Source organism: Haliotis cracherodii, unplaced genomic scaffold (assembly GCF_022045235.1).
Source record: "Haliotis cracherodii isolate W230 unplaced genomic scaffold, xgHalCrac1.p SCAF_1, whole genome shotgun sequence".
Taxonomy (NCBI): domain Eukaryota; kingdom Metazoa; phylum Mollusca; class Gastropoda; order Lepetellida; family Haliotidae; genus Haliotis; species Haliotis cracherodii.
The window spans coordinates 45102385-45124262 of NW_027266264.1; the positions used below are offsets into that span (position 1 = coordinate 45102385).

Below are 21878 nucleotides of genomic sequence, written 5' to 3' on the forward strand. Positions count from 1 at the left end.
GGGAGAGGTTGGTGGTGGTGAAGTATCAGGTATTTTCCTCCTAAAAGCAAGTTTTTTCTGGCAACGAAGAAAAGCCTTTCTGTGAGAAATTGTCTAATTGACATGAGAGCACAAACAGAGCAGCGATGATCAAACGAGCACGCAGGCTTGCAGTAGGGGCAAAGCTAATGTAGGTCTTTCCCCGACTTGAGCCTTTTACACAAAGCACAACGCATAGAATACATTCTGCAAAAAATATGTAAACAGCGCATAAGTGTAACGAGCAGAATCACATATGCAGCAAAACACATGTTATTGGACAGTAATTGAACAAAGCGCACAAACACACAAGTTTACAACACAGAGTGAAGCGCGACTAGGAGGAATTCTAAAACATAATGTCTAATTAATAGGAATTATGTCAATAGAATGTCATAATCAACAAAATGAATGAGAGATTCACCAATAGTTTAAGAAACTATAGCAAAAAGAACATTAACGTGCTATCTCGTAACACGAGACGCACGAAAGTTAAAATGACGACCAAGGCGCAAAACGCGCAGTTACGCAGTCACGAAAAAAATCGAATTACAAGCTGTAAACCAGCGGATAATATCCAGCTGGAAAGGATATATAGGTGTAACACCACCTGAAACGAGTGTTGAAGACAATATCACAAGGTAAGTAGAACTCTGTTCCTGAGTACGTCTGTCCGACAGGCAGACAGAGAAGAATATGAGGAGTAGGGGCCAAGGGGGATAACTCATGGAATCCTAAGCACGGGCTGTGGTCTGCTTAAACTGTCTCTTCATTCCAGTACTGTTTGTTTGTACATGTATAAGGTAGGGAAGCTAAAGCACTGTGTAGCGTCAGGTAAGGTAAACATGATTTACTTTATTTTCTTTTGAAAAGTGCACACTTGACTATGCATCCTTGAAGTTTTGGAAAAAGAGCTAGTTCATATATATTGTGCAGTCAAAACTATATTGTAATATATTGTATCACATAAAGTAAATAGTCAGGCTAGTCAAAGGGCACAATGCAACTCAAGGTCCAAATGTGAAATGAAAAACGGAACATACATGTTGAGTCCCAAAGCAGGCCATGACATAAGCTCACTTGACTCAGTCAGGGGAACACTTTTAGCAGATAGTGAAATAACCCAAGGAACTTATGTACTTCAGTACACATTTGTTGATGTATACATGGTATTTCTCATGTTTCCTGCTCACGATCATATCTTTGCATTGGGAAGAATATTCAGAATTCATTGTCTGCCTGTATAATGCATAACTCTCTTCACAGCTGTATATATTTTTAAAAAAACCTTGAGTTATACTATGTGAAAATGAAAACTTGACAACCATTCAACTCTTAGACCAAACCTTGTTGAAATTTTAACTATTATCTTTATTAATAAAGTTGCGAACATGATTTTTTAAAATATGTATGTATTTGCACATAACAATTAATGATATAAAAACACAAAACAGTGTCAAATAACAAATTTCTAAAGAATTTTCATGTGAAATAAGTGAGGTGGGTGTTGGAAAATCGAAGATGGCTGTTACTGATGGTATATGGTCTTATTCGAGAACAGACATCTTGGACTTTTACTGATGGTATGCTAGTTATGGGCCAAATATTTTTCTGCTAACCTAATATGACATTGTATGGTTACTAAAGACACTATAACAAATTTATTAAGCCGAAAAGTTTACACTCTCTGGTATCCATATCGCACGTGCCATGTCAAAATGAAAACTTGACACAACCGTACATTGACGTTAAGGGTCAAAGAGAGACTACTCTTCAAACCTTAGAGGCCAAACCTTGCTGACAATTTTAAAAATAATTAATATCAATAAAGTCACAAACTCGATCTAAAAGACAGATTAATGTCCTTGCACATCACAATTAATGATAGTAAAACACAAAACAGTGTCAAATAACGAATTTCAGTCAAGAATTTCCATGTGAAATATGCGAGGTGGGTGTTGGCAAATCCAAGATGGCTGTTACTGACGGTATACGGTCTCATGTTAGCTCAGTAACAACCATCTTGGGCTCATGTGGGGTCATGTAGTACTGCTCTCTGATTGGTCAATCTCAACTTGGGTAATAAGAAAATGCAGTACCTTAAGTTTAAGGAGGAGTAAAGGTATGAAATGCATGGAAGGTGTGTCAACAAATATCTAGCAGGAGAGGTGAGATAGGGAACACATGTAACACTGACTTGTCGGAGGAGGAGGCCTTGAAAGGTTTCTTGTTGAGAACAATGGCCTCATCTCCCAAGTGACGTGCACTGTCGGCGGTTACAGTCAGCTGACCCAGAAGACCTCCCATCAGATTGGTCACACGCACCTGTAATACAACATTGGACAAGTGTGTGAACACATAACATTCAATGAGAACGCCAGACTTGAGGTCAGTTTGTGGAAAGAAGGACATTTAGCCGAGCAGCTGCCTTACCTGTATGCTGGACGATGACTGACTGACAGCAACAGGACTGGCAAGGGTAACAGCAATGGGGATGTGATACTGAAATATAGTCAATATTCTCAATATATGTATATCTTCAAGTCATTTACATAAGTAAAACCTTATGATTATCAAGTCATTATAAAAAAAGTCATTCACTCAAATATCATGTTATCTTGGAAACAAATGTCCCCTGCATGTTTTGTCTCCCATGTCACTGCCAGTGTCTATGGAATATGCAGGAGCCAGCCCACACCCAACAAACAATGGGGGACTTGTTTGTTCTCCAACGATGTGGACAAGGAATATACATCACACCCAAGGGTCTCTCAGCTCCCATCTGCCACACAGACACCCATTGTAACAGGCTAGGCCTGAACATAGGATGTCAACTTTGGTATTGATTGAACAAGTTTTTATTATAAATATAAAATTTAAAGTTTTTTTCCTTTAATCATAAAGATACTTGACGCAGGTCAATTCCTGGCTGCATTTTCTTTCCTTAAAAAAATGACAAGATGAATTGAATTATACACAGCAAACTAAAGAAATACAGCAAATAAGCTATGAATTCCAGGATGATTGCCAAAATACAATCAACACCATACGCTTAAATGAACAAGTGTATAGTTGACGAAGACATCTAATGACATCTATATCCTATATTTGCGTCTATTTTAACCCGTTATGTTCCCTAACCAGGTAACTGACCCAACATTTCTTTTAGCCCATGTCAAAATAGCTGCAATGGAAATTCTAAAATAAACATATCTAATAACTCCTTAATATCAAATGGCACCAGTTCAGTATGTGCTTTATATACTGAACACCAAAAGAAACACAAAATCTTCAAGTTCCTATTTAATATGGGAAAATGGTTGTGAAAACGGTTGGCTGCTATGGTTCCATTGTAATGGGCTTTAATGGTTTCAAAATGACCCTAACCAGAGTTAAGGGCAGTGAACTCTTAATCCACAGCGCTCAAACGCACGGACGTTGAAGTCAGTGTTGGATGGATACGCACGAAATGCATGTGCTGCTTGTGCTGCTTGTGCTGCTTATGCCGCAAAAACTGTCCGCGAAGATGTTGTCTTTAAAAGCCAAGAAAGTGTGTGAATCATTCACTCATCAACGTCAGTGACAATGCTACGACTGTTACAGATCAATCGAGAGAGAGAGAGCTATTGGGCAACTTCAAGCTGGTGAGAGTGTTCAGAGAGTTGCAAACACCTTTAACGTCCACGTTTCCACCATCTACCGTCCGCAGGAAAGATTCCAGACAACCAACAGCACCAGAGACAGGCATCGTACCGGCAGACCACGTGTGACAACACAACATCAGGACCGTCACATTCACAGGTCACATCTGCAAGAACGTTTCCTGTCGGCCAGTGAAACTGCTAGGAACGTTGGTGGAAACCACGGGAGGGCTGTAAGTTCCAACACAGTAAGACGGCGACTTCGTGACAGAGAGCTTCAGTGTAGGCGACCATCACAAGGTCCTGTTCTCACTCAACGTCACTGTCTCCTGAGACTAGTGGGCCCAAGCACGCTTGAATTGGCGTCATCAGCAGTGGAGAAGAGTTCTGTTCTCTGATGAAAGTCGGTATTGTGTTGATCGTGCCGATGGACGTGTTAGAGTATGGCGACGTCGCGGTGAGCGCTATCATGACCAGTGTGTCCTTGAACGGAACTCGTGGGGTGGACCTAGTGTCATGGTTTGGGGTGGAATAGGGTTAAGTCAGAGAACTGACCTTGTAATCTTTCAGAACGTTGGACCTGGTAGGGACAATAGTGTCACTGCTCAGCGTTACATCAATCAGGTGTTGAGGCCCCAAGTTGTACCGTTTTTTGCAAGACATTGCAACTTCCAATTTCAACAGGATAACGCTCGTCCCCACACCGCCAGGATTACTCAAGCCTTCTTGCAACAGCATAATATCAACACCATGTCCTGGCCGGCTCTTAGTCCTGATCTCAGCCCTATTGAACACTTTGGGATGAAGTGCAGAGACGTTTGAACATGGCGCGTCCGAGGCCAAGGACAGCTGCACAGCTCGAGGTTACCATCCTGCAGGTGTGGCGTCACATCCCCATGAACACTATCAACCGTCTTATTCACTCCATGCACAGACGATGTGTCACGCTTGTGAATTCAAATGGGGGCCATACCAGGTATTGAGGTGTACCCATACTTCAGTTGACTTCAGCATGGTCACGTGGTGTTGTGTTGACGGATACAGAAGATGTCTGATGTCCAGAGAACTGACTCTTTCTTATTGCTAATGAATTGTGTTGTATCCATCATTATTATGTTTATACCAGCTGGAACAAAATACATCATGTTTCCTATACCTTCTTGATTCACGTTTCTTTTGGTGTTCAGTATATATAGACCCGCAATGTTTGGCAAGGAAATATTTAACAGCTTATTTGTAATATTCCATAAGTGAACCCAGCCTATATTAAAACTTAAATCCAACTTGTCATGGAAACAAACAATAAAAAATTCTAAAATTCCTCAATAGCAAAAGGCACCAGTTCATGCGTGTCTGGTAAACATGCAAAGCTTTGTTACAAAGTATTGAATTGGGTTTTGAGTTACGCTCTGGAAACGAACACCACCTTCGTTGGGGCAGGGGGATAATTACAATTCATTTCATGAGTGAGTGAATAGTGAAAGCCACGATACATTGATAGGCAAGGTGTCATCAATGTGGTGGGATGTCAAAACAAGTAACGTGTACACCCAGAGCTACTCCAGGGAAAATGCAGGACAACTTAAAACCCTGTGTTTATTTGTTTGTTGTTTAACACTGCACTCAAAGTTTCAGCTCCATGAGGGCTGTCTCAAATTAATTGAGTTTCGGCTGGTCAAAGAAGTGCTTGATTTTAAGTGCAACATCCCATGAAAACAGGTATGTCGTCAATCAACCAAGTAAACAAGTCTGACAACTCCATCAAGTCACCTCATAAGACAAGCATAGATTGCTGGTACCTATTCTAACCCAGGATAACCATGGATGTGTTATGCTTAAATAAAAACGGAAACACATGTCATTTTAGAGCAGTAAACAAGAATGAAATACTCACATCCCTCGCCAATATGACATGTCGGGTGTGTGCACTGTTGTATTTGTAATGAGTTGTGTTTCTGTATGAAGTTAGTCAGTGAATGCAACAACTGTGTCCATGACACTTTGGGAGGAACATACACTCGAGCAATGCAGAACTTACCAACAAGAAAGGAAATGTATTCAATACTGTGAGATGACATTATGCGCCAAGTTTGGTAAAGAAATATAGTACGTTTTTCAAGATCTGCTCCGTAAACGAGGACTACCGCCATTTTCAGTCTAAATCAAAGTTGTTGCCATGGAAACTCGAAAAATATTTTTTTTAAAAATCACAAACTATCAAAAGGCACCAGTTCACCACTAGACCTATCTATGTGCCAAGTTTGGTGAAGAAATATGGTACGGTTTTCAAGATCTGCTCCGGAAACGAAATGTGACGGATGGACAGCACCTATTACTATATCCCCCTTCCACTTCGTGGCGGGGGATAATAACATCCCTTGGGTAAACATTCCGCTACTATCAATGTTATTCAAATACATAAAGAGAACAAATATGATTAACCTCATTGACATGAGACTTACCTTGTTATCTTTCAAAGTGCTGATTACAGACAAGAAGTAGTATGCACTTCGCAGTTGGTGGACATGTTTGCGGCTCAAAAAGTAGTTGGAAAATTTAATCACTTTGTCCTAAACACAAAATAGATGGTCATACACATGATGCAAAATTCACCAACAACAAAAACACCACTTTACTATTAAAAGAAGACTAAACATTTCATTTTGTCCTAAACAAAGTTTTTTAACATGTCTCCCCTGTCACTGCCACACAGTGGCTTAAGGAAGTCTATGGAATATGCAGGAGCCAGCCATCAACCAACAAACAATGGGGGACTGGTTTGTTCTCCAACGATGTGAAAAGGGAATATACATCACACCCAAGGGTCTCTCAGCTCCCATCTGCCACACAGACATCCATTATATTATTAACAGGCTACGCCTGACCATAAGATGTCAACGTTGGTCCGTACAGAGTAACATAACATTAATGTGCCTCATTTCAGACGAAAACAAGCAATCTAAAAATCAGATTAGAACTGAATAGCCTTAAAAGGGGTCTCCCCAGTTAGCTCAGTACTAAAATTTAGGAGGATTAAGGGGATTAGGCTCTGTTCCTGACAGGTGAACGCTGGTTAGCTCAAAAGCTTAGAAGGTGAAGTTAGCAATAGACAGTTGAATTCTGGTGATCCCCTAGAAAAGTTTTGATTACCAGTCACGTGCATCATTCGTGTGTTGATAATCAACTATCTGTTGCTGCTACTTAAAGTGAGCAAAAATCACGGCCAGGTATGTTAAGATCAAGTTACAAAGTGTAGGTCATAACCATTATTGCAAACGCCCAAGTTCAAGTCCAGTTTATTCCTCACACTAAGGGTGATAGAATATTGGCTCATGCTGACTATCAATATACCACAAACAAAAAACCAGCCAGAAAGACACGACATATTGGAACTGTCTGTATCATACCACTGGGTGTTCATCTACTCTGAATGGGGGATTTTGAGCTAACTGGGAACTAACCCTTTAAAATCCCCGAAACCACAAAGAAGGGAAACCATTCGGTCAATTCTAGTAAAATCTAGATATTTTCTATATTTATATACTTATCAAATATCAAATAATAGATCTATACTGTTCTGCATTATTTTTATCATTATTACAATTTTTTAACTTATCCTGCATTACTGCTTGATGCATTTACTGCTGGTTCTTGACAGAATCAAGTGCTGTGTGATGTCTTGCTGAAGAAGTTGTTGTCCCAACTTGTTGTGTGGCTGATCCAATCACACAGCTCCAACGTGACCACGGAAGTGATGCAGTCCTCAACGACAAACTCTCCATAAGTTCACGGCAGTTGTTGAGCGCATCTCTTGTGCAGATCTGCATCTACTTAAGCCAATCATGTCTGCATATGGTGCAAGAGTATGAGGACATCCAGGTTAGAAGCAGCAAATATATTAGTGTGCGCTAAAAGTCTAGAAACTGATTTCCAAGATGGTTGTAATAGAGCACTTGCTGTGTAGAGCCATCGTAGAAGCAACCACCAGGATCACATGAGGATTGTTAGCTCCCAGTGAATCAAGTTTGGGCCACAATCATAATGATACAGTGTTGCGGCTGACTTCAGTCATGAAGGTCTGGGAGATGGGAATAAAGGGAGTGTCCGAGCACCATGCAGAGTCCTGGAGTGACGGATGTAAACTCACAGTGCACGCACAGGGTACAATAGAAGTTCCTCGTCGTCTTCGGTTCCCACAATCGATGATATTATCATTATTATTATTATTATTATTATTATTATAGAGGTGGGTTCGAGAAGGACCAGTCGGGTTGTCCTGGTAGACGATTCTCGGCGATGAAATCTCAGCACAGCCAGAGGTGAACAGCGTTGTGCATACACAGGTAATGTCATGAGCATGAAGCTCACTAACCCTTGCCGCCTTTGCCACTGCCAAAAAGAATATTGTCTTCTTGGTGAGGTTATGAAACGATGTAGCTGGAGAGGCTCGAATGTGGGAGCACGCAAACACCAAACTAGACTGGGAAGACAGTATCCAAGCGCCCAAAACACTCCATGATGGATTTGATGGAACAATTGCTGTGGAGAGCCATGGTTGAAGCAACGGCTCAAATCTAATGAGTTTTGTTGGGTCTAGACGGCTCCATACAAGCGATGTTGTAAGCCTACAGAGTAATGGAGTGCAGCCATAGAGACAGTGTTACGACTAACTTCTGTCTGGGATGTAGACGATAATGAAAAGTCGTTTCCAAGATTCATGTTGTGTCTTGGATCAATGGAAGAAAACCCCTTAGGCTCGAACTGGTACAGAAGTAGTTCATCCTCGTCCTCAGAACCCACTATCATTAAGGGGAATAGTGAAGGATCGGTCTGGCTGTCCTGGGAGTTGATTGTTAGCAATGAAATCCCAGTACAGCCCAATATAGACATCACCATACTCGAGCCCCGTAGGTAACACCAAGAGAAACACTGTCTTTTTAGTAAGATTGAAGCAAGACGAAGAGTGGATTTTTTCAAAAGGAGCTGTATAGAGCGACTTCAATACCATGTTCAAATCCCAGGCTGGGGGACGAAACTTGTCACACTGACCTTCCAGATGAAACAACCGCAATAGTAACTGAAGTTGCGGGATTTTTGTCATTCTACAATCTGTAGGAACTGCAAACATCGAATTGAGGGCTACCAGATAAGTGCTTCCTTTAAGGTGAAGCTTGTTGCAGAGATGGAGAAGGAATTTTAGCCGACATTGAGTCCTGTTTCTTATCCTTACAGGAAGATTCAAAGGAACACCATTTGTCATCATACAGAGTATGTGTCGAAGGTCTACGTGCTCAGCCTCGCCGTTCTAGCCGAACTGCACTTGGTGGAGATGTGCAGACGAAACTTGTCTGGAGCTGGGTGTGGCAACTGACTGTGGGAAAGCACCAGTAGGCATGGCCACCTTGGGAGCTAGAGAGTTCTCGAAGATCCATGAACCAATTCCGAGTCTGCCACCTAGGTGTGATCAAAACAGTGATACAATCGGTGTGTTTTTTATCTTTTGCTGAACCCTGGTAAGTAGTACAGGTGTTCGAAAATCATACACATTTTGCCCTTTCCAGGGAAAGCTGAATGTGTTGACCACCCAAGCCAGAGGGTCCGGGCCTGGGGAGATATTGGTCTGGAGCTGATAATTCTGGCTGTGGCAAATAGGCCGATCAGTGGCAGGACGAACAACTGGCACACCAGGGTCAAAGACATTAGGTTGGAGTATCCACTTTGTAGGAGCTACTTGGTCCGACCTGAAAGGTGTGTTTGCCAGGATGTTGCGACAACTGGGATGTGCTGCACGATGAAGCTCATCCTAACTGGAAGAACCGGAAGGTCTGAGACAGTAGGGATGACGAATGAGGAGTCCCCTGGTTGCGAAGACACCAGTTGACTGTAATGTCTCTGGATATTGTGATTACTTTGCACTGAAGCCGAGACTGCCAGTGAGATACGGCTAGGAAGAGTGCTTTGAATTTCAGATTGTTTATGTGCCACCAGAGCTGATTGTTTGACCACAGCCCGGAAGCACTCTGGTCCTCCAGATGTCGTCCTCACCCCCCCCCCCCCCCCCCAATGAACCCAGGCGGGATCCAGATATGGTGTAGGGAAAGAGCTGAAACTGGGAAGCATGAGAGGCAGCAGCAGTGGGCGTGCCGGATTCGATGACGAAGAAGTGATAGTGGGAGCAGACCATGCAGGCGTGGGAAGAAGGACACTGCTCCATTAGTGTCGATATGATCATTCCCGAGAAGTGTCCCTGTGGTCAGCCATCTGGGGATGACTGCAGGCATGTTGGGTGTGTTGTTTTCTCAAAACCCTGAGGTGAAATCACTTGGCAAAATCTCACTGCGACGATGAGTAACAGGGAACCGTACAGTCAGCGCACTGGGGATGTGGATCCTTGACTGATTTACTGCCCCAGTATTTTGAGCAACGTGACAATTTCGAGGAAAAACACAAACTTTGCAAGCAGAATAGACACACATGTCAACAAAGAAAGATGGGCATGTCTTAAATTAAGAAAATTCACAAGAAAATTATGGTATAAAGAGCATAATTACACACCTAAAAAGCCCAGAATAGAAAAGTATATAGCACATGAACAAGAGCTAAGATAGATATATTGAATTATCAAAGCACAGGACATGTATACATGACAATGTGGCAACAAGATGGCGACAGGTACAACACATGCTAGAATAAGTGCAGGAAAGAGCCAAAGTCAGGCAACAATTACACTAAGGTGGGCCTGAAAAGACCACCCCAGTACACAAGACCATAATATATACAGTTGTGAACATATTGGTTATCAAAGGACAAGCAAAAGGATAGCCAAAGGATGGTATCTGGTTCTTCAAACATGGGAGCTTCATTCTCAAACGTCTGCACAATCCCATGACTAGCAGTGATGTGTATATATGTGACGTCACCACTTCCAGTCACATGGTAGCTGTGGGAGGAAGTATGCCATACAACTGGTTGGTACAACAATTTCTGTAGCCAGTATCTCTCACAGCTCCGTCTCCATGTCAAAGAACAGTAGAAGCTTTAGGTAGTAATGCAGGATAAGATAAAAAAAATATGAAATATATGAATACACAAACCATAGTGTTGTAAAAACATGCAAAGGATTGTAATGGATAAAGCTGAGAGCTCAAAGCAGGTGACTGTTCTCTCTGAGTGACAGCAGTTGTGTGGTGATTTGTGACGTCATCACTTCCGTGGTCACGTGGGAGTTGTGTGATGGGATTAGCCACACAACCAGTTGGAACAACTTCTTCAGCCGCTGGAATACTGTTAAAAGTGGCGTTAAACCGAACTCACTCTTATTTCTGTCAAGAACAAGCAGTGATGATGGGTATGGTTTTGCGACCGCTTTTAGCAATATTCCAGCAATATCACGGCGGGGGACACTAGAAATGGGCTTCACACATTTTACCCATGTCGGGAATCGAACCTGGGTCTTCGGCGTGACGAGCGAATGCCTTAACCACTAGGCTACCCGACCGTCCCTAAGATCAAGCAGCATATGCATTAAGGAGTAATGCAGGGTAAGTTAAAAAATTGGCAATTCGGTGTCAAATAAGATTATCCAGTTTCAACAAACTCTCCAATTCATTAACATGATAATGGACTTAAATTAAAAGAAAAAACATCAATGAAATATCAGATGTGTGGTTACTGTCAGATATGATTTACTTAATGATACTTCTAATTCTATATAAAATATCAGTAGTGATACAAATATAATTGAGGATAATTCATCCATGGGTGACTAGGATCCCAACTTTCGAATAAAATGATTGGTCTGTATTAGAAAACATTCATCAAAAAGAAAGTCCCCCCCCCTATATCCGCTGGAGAGAAAACATATGCAATTTGCCATTACATTTATGAGTGCTGTTTAAGATGCATTCAGCAATATTCCAGATTTATCCCAACAATAAAATAATGGGATACGATGTGTGATGACATAGCCAGATTACAGTGCCTAACCATCCATCCAAATTGTTTCTTGTGACAAACATGCGGTACTGTAGACCCCTTTCTGACCTATTCTGCAAATGTTTTCTGTTATTGTACACTGTTTTGTTTGCCTGTTCTAGACAGTTATTGTAGTGATAAATCTGGAATAAGAAACAATTACAAGAATTACTCATCCAACCTACAACCTCATACCAGAACCTGGGAAAACTGAATACAAGAAAGGTCATGACTGAACAGAACCTGTATGAAAGTAAGAGTGAGTGATTGAGTATGGTTTTACGCCGCTTTTAGCAATATTCCAGCAATATTCCAGCAATATCACGGCGGGGGACACCAGAAATGGGCTTCACACATTGTGCCCATGTCGGGAATCGAACCCGGGTCTTCGGCGTGACGAGCGAACGCTTTAACCACTAGGCTACCCGACCGCCCGTATGAAAGTAAGAAACAGTTTAGTCTTTATTACATTACCTGGGAAATAGTAGGGGCCTTGTTGGCTTTCTGAGCTAGCTTGTATGCCCCATCAACAACCAGAGAGCTGACAAACAATCCACCTTCAAACTACAAACAAATAGCTATACGTAAGATTTCACCTTGAAAAAAATTGAAACTGTACTCATACACTGGACATTCAACAACAACAAACAAGACTGAGTGACAATTGAATTCTTTTACTTACCAGTCAAATGGACATGATTAAACAATGGCTGGTCCTTTCCTTATTATTGTGTTCTAGTATTTGTTTATTTGGCCAGAATACTTGGCGAGTCCTGGATAGGAAGCCACTCAAGGGACACAGCCACATTTATCACAATGACATGCAGACTGAATCAAGTGACTGCTCACCTGGAGATACTTTTCATCTACTTCATCAGCTTGTGCAACAACATCTTCAATGCTGTCAAAGAATTTGCTCACATCCCCTGACATGTCAGAGGCAACCAAGAATGCATAGCCATGGCTGTAAAATAAAGTACATGTTTTAGAGCATGTCCAACTTCCATAGCTAGACACTGAATATCATTTACCTTTTGTCTATGGGTCTTAAGTGAGCAACTGTTCTGTTATTCAATTCTTCAAAATAACACAAAGCTGATTAGCATGAATATCATGTCTCAGTACTGATAGAACATTTGTTTTAGTGTTATTAAACAAGATCTTAACATGCTTAGCTTGCCTCAATGGAGAATCATCCTTTTTCAATGATTCCAATAATGATTTGCTGACCATAGCGTTGTCAACTGAAAGTTAAAAACAATAAACATGATTAATGTAAAGAAATTCAGAATTTTAAGTACAGATGCATGTAAATATTGCAATATTGTAACCCTACGATAAATAAGCTTTTAGAAAATACTGAATTTACATTTCTGCAAAATATGAACATAGGAGAAATTTGCTGTAAAAAACTGCTAATATTGCTAAAATCACACATTTCAATCCAAATTTGACCATTGAATTTTTTATTTTTTTCCAATTTTATTCATGTCATTAGATAACTGGAATAATTATCAATAACTATATTTAATCGTGTTTTATTAATTTGATAAATTGCTTGTGATTTTGTGCAACAAGCAGAAATCTGTGGTCCATGGACAGGTAGTGACTCTCTGGAAGTCACTTGAACATGTAACTATGGTAACAGGGCTTATCTCGCGTACATGTACATCCTCTATTGATGTTATTGGAATCTACCAAGTATTGTCACGCCATCAGATGAATAAAACAAAAGTATGAAATATTATATGACTATCTTAATTGAGGGATGTATTTTAACCAGAAATGTTAAATCCTTAATAGACATGATACTAGACCTTGGGGTATCTTTGAAGCCAATTGTATAAATGCAAAATGCATAATGTCTTCACTTCACAATTACCTACCTTTCAAATTCAGGTTTTTTAGGGCAAAAAATGCATAGAAGATATCAACTACTGCAGCATCCTGCTTTATGGAATCCTGCAAGAGCTTCTGTACATTGCTGACACCAAGCTGAAAATAACACAATTCTAATACAGCCTCCGTTGTATTACAGTCCTCATACACAAACACTGCTATCTTAAGGAAGACTTGAACTGAGTTGTACAGGGGCCACGATGTGTATGAGGCCACGATGTGGGGCGCCGTGATGTGAGGGGCTATAACTTGAGGGGCCACATTGTGGGGGGGTCATGATGTTTTGTGTGTTGTTTAACCCCGCACCCAGCAATATTCCAGCTATATGACAGAGGTCTGTATTATAATCGAGTCTGGACCAGATAATCCAGTGATTAATATCATGAGCATCGATACATGCATCAACCAAGTCAGCATGCCTGACCAGCCGCTAGTTGCCTCTTTTGACAAGTATAGTCATATTTTACTGGCAAGCATGGGTTGCTGAAGATCTATTGATGTGAGGGGCCATAATGTGTGGGGGGGGTCATGATGCAAGCGGCCATGATGTGTACTTCTTGTCTGTGGGGTGGAACTTCGAGGATTCAAGGAAGACAAGTTGCAAGTCACTTTCATTGTTACTCTATTCCACCATGTCCTTGGGACATACTTGATTCTGATTTGTCAATGAGCTTTTGAGAGTGACTGTTGCTTATCAAACATGATAGTGAGCAAAGCTACAGCTTTATCATGGCGGCTCTACTTTCCTAGTGTCGATACTCTGGACATGCCTGTGGACCAGGCAAACCTGACACTAGTGATGAAGGCATGAGCAATGATCAACACCTTAGGGTATGATTGTTGTAGCAAAGGGTCATCATATTCAACAGAAGAGTGAGAGAACAATCAACAAAGCGTCACACTGACATGGTCCTCATGTCAGATATATAACTAGAATGGGGTACTGGGGAGCCATTCTGCTCAAGTTGAATGACGGGTTTCAAGTCACAATGGTCTGCCTCTGATGAATGCAGCTAAAATCATGACCAAATCACTTGGGAAGGTAATACATTTAGGATATGGACATTGTTAGGGAAAGTAAATGTTTGAGGACACCAGAAAGCTTGAAATTCAATATTCTTGGACAATGACTTCACATCTATTAGTCACAATGCAAGACATCTGTAATTACAGCATCGTGGCATAAAGTGCAAAGTTATACCTTGCAAAGTTCACTTTATTTACTTTAGGGCATGCTAACAAAGATGGTGATGTCACACACTTATGATGTTTTATGTATGTAAGCAAGAACATTGATTCTGTTGATGAAAAAGTCATTTTTAGTAACATATTTTAAGTGGTGAATCACAGTTTCGTTAAAAAATTAAAGCACCTTTATATAGATCTACAGGTAACATGGCTCTACCATGTCTTGATTGAAAACACAGTATGCTATGTTCAAATACATTTAGTTAAATCTAAATATCTTTTTACATTTGTTTATTTATACTGCATTAGTCCTAAATGCATTCACTGCTGTTTCTGACAGAATGACATAGCTGTGAGGTCCAGCTGAAGAAGAAATTGTTCCGACAAGTATTGTAGCAATATCCTCACACAGCTACCATGTGACCTGGAAGTGGTGACGTCACATAAGAGAACATTAGTGCTTAGAACATAACATCTGAAGACTTTGTGGGGAGGTACCACTGCCACAGGAGGGCACTTAGACGAAGTAATGCAGGATAAGTATATATTTGTATGTATTCGTCTACTTATCCTGCATTACTTCGTCTAAGTGCCCTTCTGTGGCAGTGCTACCTCCCCACGAAGTCTTCAGATGTTATGTTCTAAGCACTAATGTGCTCTTATGTGACGTCACCACTTCCAGGTCACATGGTAGCTGTGTGAGGATATTGCTACAATACTTGTCTGAACAATTTCTTCTTCAGCTGGACTTCTCACAACTTCGTCATTCTGTCAGAACCCAGCAGAAATGCATCAAGGAGTGTTGCAGGAAAAATTAACATGTTTAATTACAAAACATCTTTTAATAACTGATCAGTTAAACGAACATCCAATTTGTTTATGCCCCTTTCGTTACTGATTGCAAACATTCAATAGATACTCAATAACTGTTATGTTTTGAAATTCAAACCTTCGTCTTCTCATTATGCTCAAGTCCTCTTACCTTGCAGCCACTGAGAGCCTTTGCAGCAGTAGAAGCATGGAATAATGATGCTAAGCTGTCTGCATCCACAACAGATGTTAGCGTCTTGCATGTGTCCTGAATGAAAAATAAACCTTGGAAATTTTAGTATATATTGTTATTTTTATATACTTATCCTATCTCAAACTTAACATATCTTCTTCTTCGATCCTATTTGGAAACTCGCTTGAACCATGTTTCCAACTTCTAAAACAAAAACACATCCCTGCATCTCCATGGTTATGTCCATCCGCTGGGTCGATTAAGTGCTGTGCAAGACAAGCTTGCTCGGGTAGGCTACATGTATACCTCTGCCAACCCATTCTCTTTCGCAGAGTTATCAGGCTAGAGGAATTGAGTTGCAGGGATGGTCGGTCAAGCATATCATGTGTGAGATGGGATAAGTATATAAATATACAATTTACACAAAAATTTCCAAATTTTTATACATATCTATCTCACAATTTGCATTTTATCACATGGTTGGAGGGTGAGCCGCAGATACCCTAGCCTGTACAGACTACAACCGTCAGATATACATGAAGAAGCTGGTTCTGGACAGTGTAATTTTGAATTTGTTTATAAATTTGAAAATACTGTCTAAAAGACAAACTCGTGAGCGGGGGAAAAAACACATCATGAACGGGTGTTAACAATCCTGATAGGTTACTCAAACAAAAAACAGCATGAGATCAGGAAAACATGCCAAATGTTTTTTCCCCCTGAAAGTCATCATTCTTTATAGAATGACCGCATTGCTGTAAAGACATAAGCGAAACGGGTGACTACTTAAAACCGACCCTGGACAGCCATCAATTCTTCAAAACAAAACTACATTATCTTCCATTGACACTTGAGTGTGCCAGGTTTGGTAAATCTCTCAACGCTTCGTCAAGGTTATCAAACACATTCGAGTGAATGAAGCGAAACGATCGACAATATTCCATAGCAAGGACCTTTGAACTAAGACCCTATATCACAAATAGCCAAGGTAGAGGTGAGCGGAATAAAGTTGCGGAATAAAGTTTCGGGACACCGTTCTTAGTTTTATGAACGTCCGGGCCCAATGGCAGCTCTGTAGATGAAGACTAAATAGTCTCCTCAGTTAAACCAACCTCCAAAAGGGAGAGGATCAGAGAAAACCTGAACAATAAAAAAATACAACACGAAAGTAAATGTTCAGTGATTTATTCTGTATATACAAACCTAAAACATGTAAGGATCCTGTGTGTATACCAGGTTATCTGCATGAGCTGGGGCGAGGCAGTGTTTTGCCAACACCAAAGGGCCGAACTTGTGGAGCCCTTGGACATCTGTGACTGAGATGTTGCAAATGTTGTGAGTGGAGGAAACTATCGGACTTCCAGAAGCACCCTTCCATGATACTTGAGAGGGTGCAGTTACTGTGTCGAGCCATGTTAGAAAGTACCGCTCGAGTCTCATGAGGATTGGACATAGGTGGAGGCAGCCCTGTGAAACTATATATGCTCGGAGCGCAGCCGAAAAACGCACAGTTCAGTAAATTTCCGAGGTAGATGCAGTCAAGAGTGGGATGAACAGTCGCTTTGGAGAGCGTCTGCATGGCAAGACGCATCAAGATGTAGAATTCCAGTGGATGGGACCGTACATATACACATCTTGGAGATCTAGACTGACCACAAAATTGCCGGGATGAATGAGCGTGCGAAGAAGCGAGATAGATGTCCTTCGAAAATGTGTTGGAACTTCTAAGTACGTCGCATTGAATACCTTCATGTTGAAAACGAGACAGAGTTTTTGACTGTCCTTTTTGGGGAGAAGGAAGATGGGAGAATAAAACCCTGGTTTGTGGGAAGTGGGCTGAGACATGCAATCATGTACTTTATTAGTAATGTACCGTTAGAAGAGAAGGCTCGTCCTGCGTAGGGACTCGAACCTCGCTGTCCCCCTCGTCCTCTTCTGTGTCCTAAAAGGAATTAGGCTGGGAGGAGAGAAATTCTCTAAGGTCACCTTGGGCAGGGATTGGACAGTTCCGCTCTTTCTGATCTCGATCTTCCAGTTGTCGCCTCTGGAGTCGCAGAGATCCGCAGTTATTCGGAGGCAGGACCTGTGAGCCACCTGCTGGATCGCATCTGCAAAAAGGGTGGGGGCAGACCATAGTTGTTGGTAAAGTTTAGCTTTGAATTGATCTTCCCAGGTACAATGTTGTCATGGAAGAAGAGCTGTAATGGAACCAGAATGGTGAGCCAGAAGGTCCAGGAGTTTATCCTGCATCAGGAGTATCACTCTTCAAAACAATGCGTCCACGTGAAAGTGAGTGGAGAACAGAAAGTTATTCCGTTCGTCATTTGCAAAAACATGTGATCAGCTGTTTCTTGTGACGTCACAAACAGTGAACACTGATTGCTTCCTGTTGTTGAAAAAGTAACACGGTACACAAGGAAATGAGCACTGATAATAACGGGTCCGATTGGTATTGTTATGTTATGTTACACAAACACTTTCAAGTTGTGGGTGCTTAGCGGTTGTGTTGGGAGTAGGGGCTTAATTCCTTGTTTTCAAGAGATTAGTTTAATAAACTGGAGAAGCCTGTGAGTAAGTGATGGTCATTCAATGTGTTCATAGTTTTTTAGTTCAATTGGATTAACATGCATTAGTGGCAATGTTTGATGTTGAATTGAAGCAAATTGGTGAGTTACTGCAAAGGGGTAAAACAGTTGGTATATTTTTAAAAACTGACATTTTCATCATGAGTTTGAAAAGAAAACGCCATGCTTACAATATTGCATTCAAACTGAGTTGTCGCTCTACATTCATAATTCAATACACACTGATTCAACTCGTTGATGGGAACATAACGATCATTATGAGGTTAAAAGAAAGACAACAGAAACTGCTTCCAACATTAGGTGAGAGGATAACTGGTTTGTTAAATCTTCATTAGAAGTTATAAGGACTTTTTCAATTTAATTATAACGTTTTCCTACTTATATGATTGAATATCTGCAAGTACCCATATAGTCTTGCAGTCCAACTTTGCGGTGTGTCATTGCCTTTCACTTCCTGGTTTGAGTTATCTACAGGTCATATCATGTTCTTTCATATTCTTTCAATATGAGTTAATACCTTGGCTTATCTCCAGGGTCGGCTTATCTGCGGTTATATACAGTAACTGGAACTGGAGCCGAATCTGAAGGCTGGGAGGTCGGGGAGATACCTGAGCTGTAAAACTGTAGAAATTACTTTCACAAAGAGTAAAACTTGATATTGAAAGCCGATCATGTGAGCAGGAGCGTTGATCCTTGTCATTGGAAGCTGATCGTTGATCCTGTGTCTTCTTGGTCTACGATCCTGAGAGTGATGATCGGGAGCATCCCAGGTGGTAGCTGAGGCACGAACAGTAGAGCTATCATCCTTTTCGCTTTAGGTTTCATAGATGATTTCTTTGAATGTCGGTCAAACAATCTCCTACGACACTGCTGGGGGAAGATGCGGAAAGCAGAATCTGACACAGAATGACACTCTGCACTTCGTCAGTCCAACAAGCACTGCCCTCAACGATCACAGCACAAGGAGTGAGGGTCCTACGTAGAGTATGTGCCTCTGCATTCTGAACATGAAGGACGATCTCTGTCCTCTTCACCTATGGTGGAGGCGGTGTTAATTCACAGCCACTTAGCAAACACAAACAAATAACTTCTCTAAGTTGTCAAACATGTCAACAATCTGGCGATAAGAAAGACTGAGTTGGAAGAGGTATACACATGGTCAGCTCGAACAAGCATGCCATGCACGGGAGCACATAATTGACCCAGCTGCTGGACGCAACTATGGAGATGCTGGGGTATGTTTGGGTGAATGTGTTTGTTTTAGAAGCTGGAAACACGGTTAAAGCATGTTTCCAAATAGGACCTAAGAAGAAGATATGCAAAGTGTGAGATAGGATAAGTTTAAAAATATGGATTTACAACCACACTGTCATATATATATGCCAATTAACTAATTGCGAAAGGGCCCCAGCCATTTACCCATGAAAATTGCCATATAGTTCCATTTCTGAAGCAAGACAGGTAAAACCACTTCATCTCAATGGAGTACATCACAGTAGGCTTCATAACATGCTTTATTTCATCAAGTTCGAAATCACAAGAAATATCTTGACCAACAATAATTAATTTTGAATACTACTTCAGATTGAGCTTGATCAGAGGATTTTTGACTTCATGTTTACAATGTAGATAAACAAAGCTGATTAACACTATAAATTGATACACATGTACAATGAAAACTAAAGGATGCATTACAGCTAAAAGAACAGAAATCATTGATCATGTTGATTACCTGAGCATTGGGTAGAGTTGCACCCAGCAACTGAAGTCCCAAAATCGAGTAATGGGCACTAGCTGCATCCTGAAATGGTTGAGCAGCCTGGAATACAGACTTCAATCTCTGTCTGTCTACTGTGGTGAGGAATGTTGATGGTGTCAATGCACGACCAACAACTGCTACCGCAAAGAGGATCAATATTGTGAAACCTGTCAATATAAGAAGTGGCATCCTAAATAAAAGAGAAAAAGCTCTTGAATAACAGCAGTATTATTGTATAACGTCATGAATGTGCTCTTGCACCCTTTCAGTTTTGAAAAATGAGTCTTCAGATTGGTCAACATGATACATACATTACAATTAGGGGGATAACTACAGATTGGTGCATAATATGTCAATCTGGGGATTATGGCTCATTTGAGAAACATGTGAGCTGTAGGGATTAGTGCAGCTGCTTTATCATGACCCTTTGACTCTTAAAAATGTCATTCATTGATAAAATCTTTACTTGGAACCAACAACTGCGAAAAAGTTCATCTCAAAATGAAAAAACATCACTCACTTTCATCCCCTTGTTTCATCCCCTTAAGGCTGAACACCAGGCAAGGTAACAAGTACCACATTTTAATGTCTATTGGTGTGACGCGACCAGGAATCGAAACACTGAACTTCTGCTCTCTTAGAGCAGATGCTATGTCCACCAGACCACGAACACGGTCTTGTAAGTTAATGAAAAATACTATGTATTTGTTGACTATGTATTTGCACACCATTCTGTCACTTCAATTTTCAAGCACTTTTTCGATGTTGAGGTCCAATTTTGATTCATATGAATTGATATTCACTTTTGTGGTTTTATTATATGAAACCATTCACATGCAAAAGTAATTATTTCTGCTTATTTTGAACCTTTTTTAAAAAGTCATGTCAGGCTATATTAGAATCAAACATGCATGTCAGCAAAATGCATTTGTACAGTAGGCTGTACAAATGTGTTCGCATTCTCATTAAAACCCTTTTTGTAATCACAAAAAATCAATATATACACCCTTAGAAACTAACAGTTTTAGTCCACTAGTCCTTACAAGGATAACATATAGCAATATCCATAAAAATGGCAAATGTCTACCAGTCCTAATGACTAAAGGCAGTTTGGCAAGGACTATGTGCCTATTGCCTGTATAAACGTAACTTAGAATTTGTGATTAGAAAATTAACGACGCCTTGCCCACACCATACATGTACAAAGTAATACGAGGCAATGGTAGTATTCCTCGGACGCATGCAAAGGTGTTTTGCTTATTGAAGAGAAACATTTACGTCAGGTATTGCATATATGTAAAAGTCAAAGCCATCCTGAGTGAAATAGATAGGTCCTTTTATCGTTGACACTCCACTCTTCAGATAGTCCTAATATGAAGTGTAAATCAGATGGCCTGCTCTTAAAAGGCCTAAAAAATGCAAACACATAAGTAAAATTAAAAAGCTTTACATGTCATTTATTACTTAAAATCAAAACATATCTTTTGCACTTTTTCAACCAGAATCTATGTAACTTTCAATCTCCGTTTTACACGTGGCAAACGGACGGCCTGATGGATATGGCGGAAAGCCGGTTTCGGAAGATGCTTTTCAAACACAAATGAAGGTAAATGCTATTTTGCAGTCAAAACGAAATACTTGTACGACACATTTAAAAGTCTAACGAGTCAAAAATCTGTATTACTAAATAAACCGGCACAAATGACCGCTCACACCTACCCGACGCCATGTTGATACACGAGTTTCATCCGGGGTCTATTCAAGAGGTCATGGAGGTCAATTATGAGGTTGTTTCCGGTGGTAAAGTTGAA

General features: G+C 40.7%; 1 protein-coding gene and 2 non-coding genes across 3 annotated transcripts in view; all 3 read right to left on the reverse strand.

The window, feature by feature from the left end:
- The window catches only part of LOC139478241 (dolichyl-diphosphooligosaccharide--protein glycosyltransferase subunit 2-like), a 56714-nt gene extending 34862 nt beyond the window's left edge, over positions 1-21852 (reverse strand). Inside the window, exons 1-10 of the mRNA XM_071260660.1 lie at positions 21787-21852; positions 20041-20234; positions 15703-15798; positions 13520-13628; positions 12814-12877; positions 12483-12597; positions 12108-12197; positions 6122-6229; positions 2452-2520; positions 2216-2343 (exon numbers count right to left, since the gene is read on the reverse strand). Of these exons, the coding sequence (XP_071116761.1) occupies positions 2216-2343; positions 2452-2520; positions 6122-6229; positions 12108-12197; positions 12483-12597; positions 12814-12877; positions 13520-13628; positions 15703-15798; positions 20041-20234; positions 21787-21796 (983 nt within the window). The 5' untranslated portion in view covers positions 21797-21852. The remainder of the gene's footprint in view (positions 1-2215; positions 2344-2451; positions 2521-6121; positions 6230-12107; positions 12198-12482; positions 12598-12813; positions 12878-13519; positions 13629-15702; positions 15799-20040; positions 20235-21786) is intronic.
- LOC139480082 (small nucleolar RNA SNORA73 family) lies at positions 2645-2858 on the reverse strand. Its single transcript, XR_011654394.1, has one exon. It is a non-coding gene; the product is annotated as a small nucleolar RNA SNORA73 family (small nucleolar RNA).
- Positions 6336-6563, reverse strand: LOC139480084 (small nucleolar RNA SNORA73 family). The gene has a single exon (XR_011654395.1). It is a non-coding gene; the product is annotated as a small nucleolar RNA SNORA73 family (small nucleolar RNA).
- Positions 21853-21878: the final 26 nt, after the last annotated feature.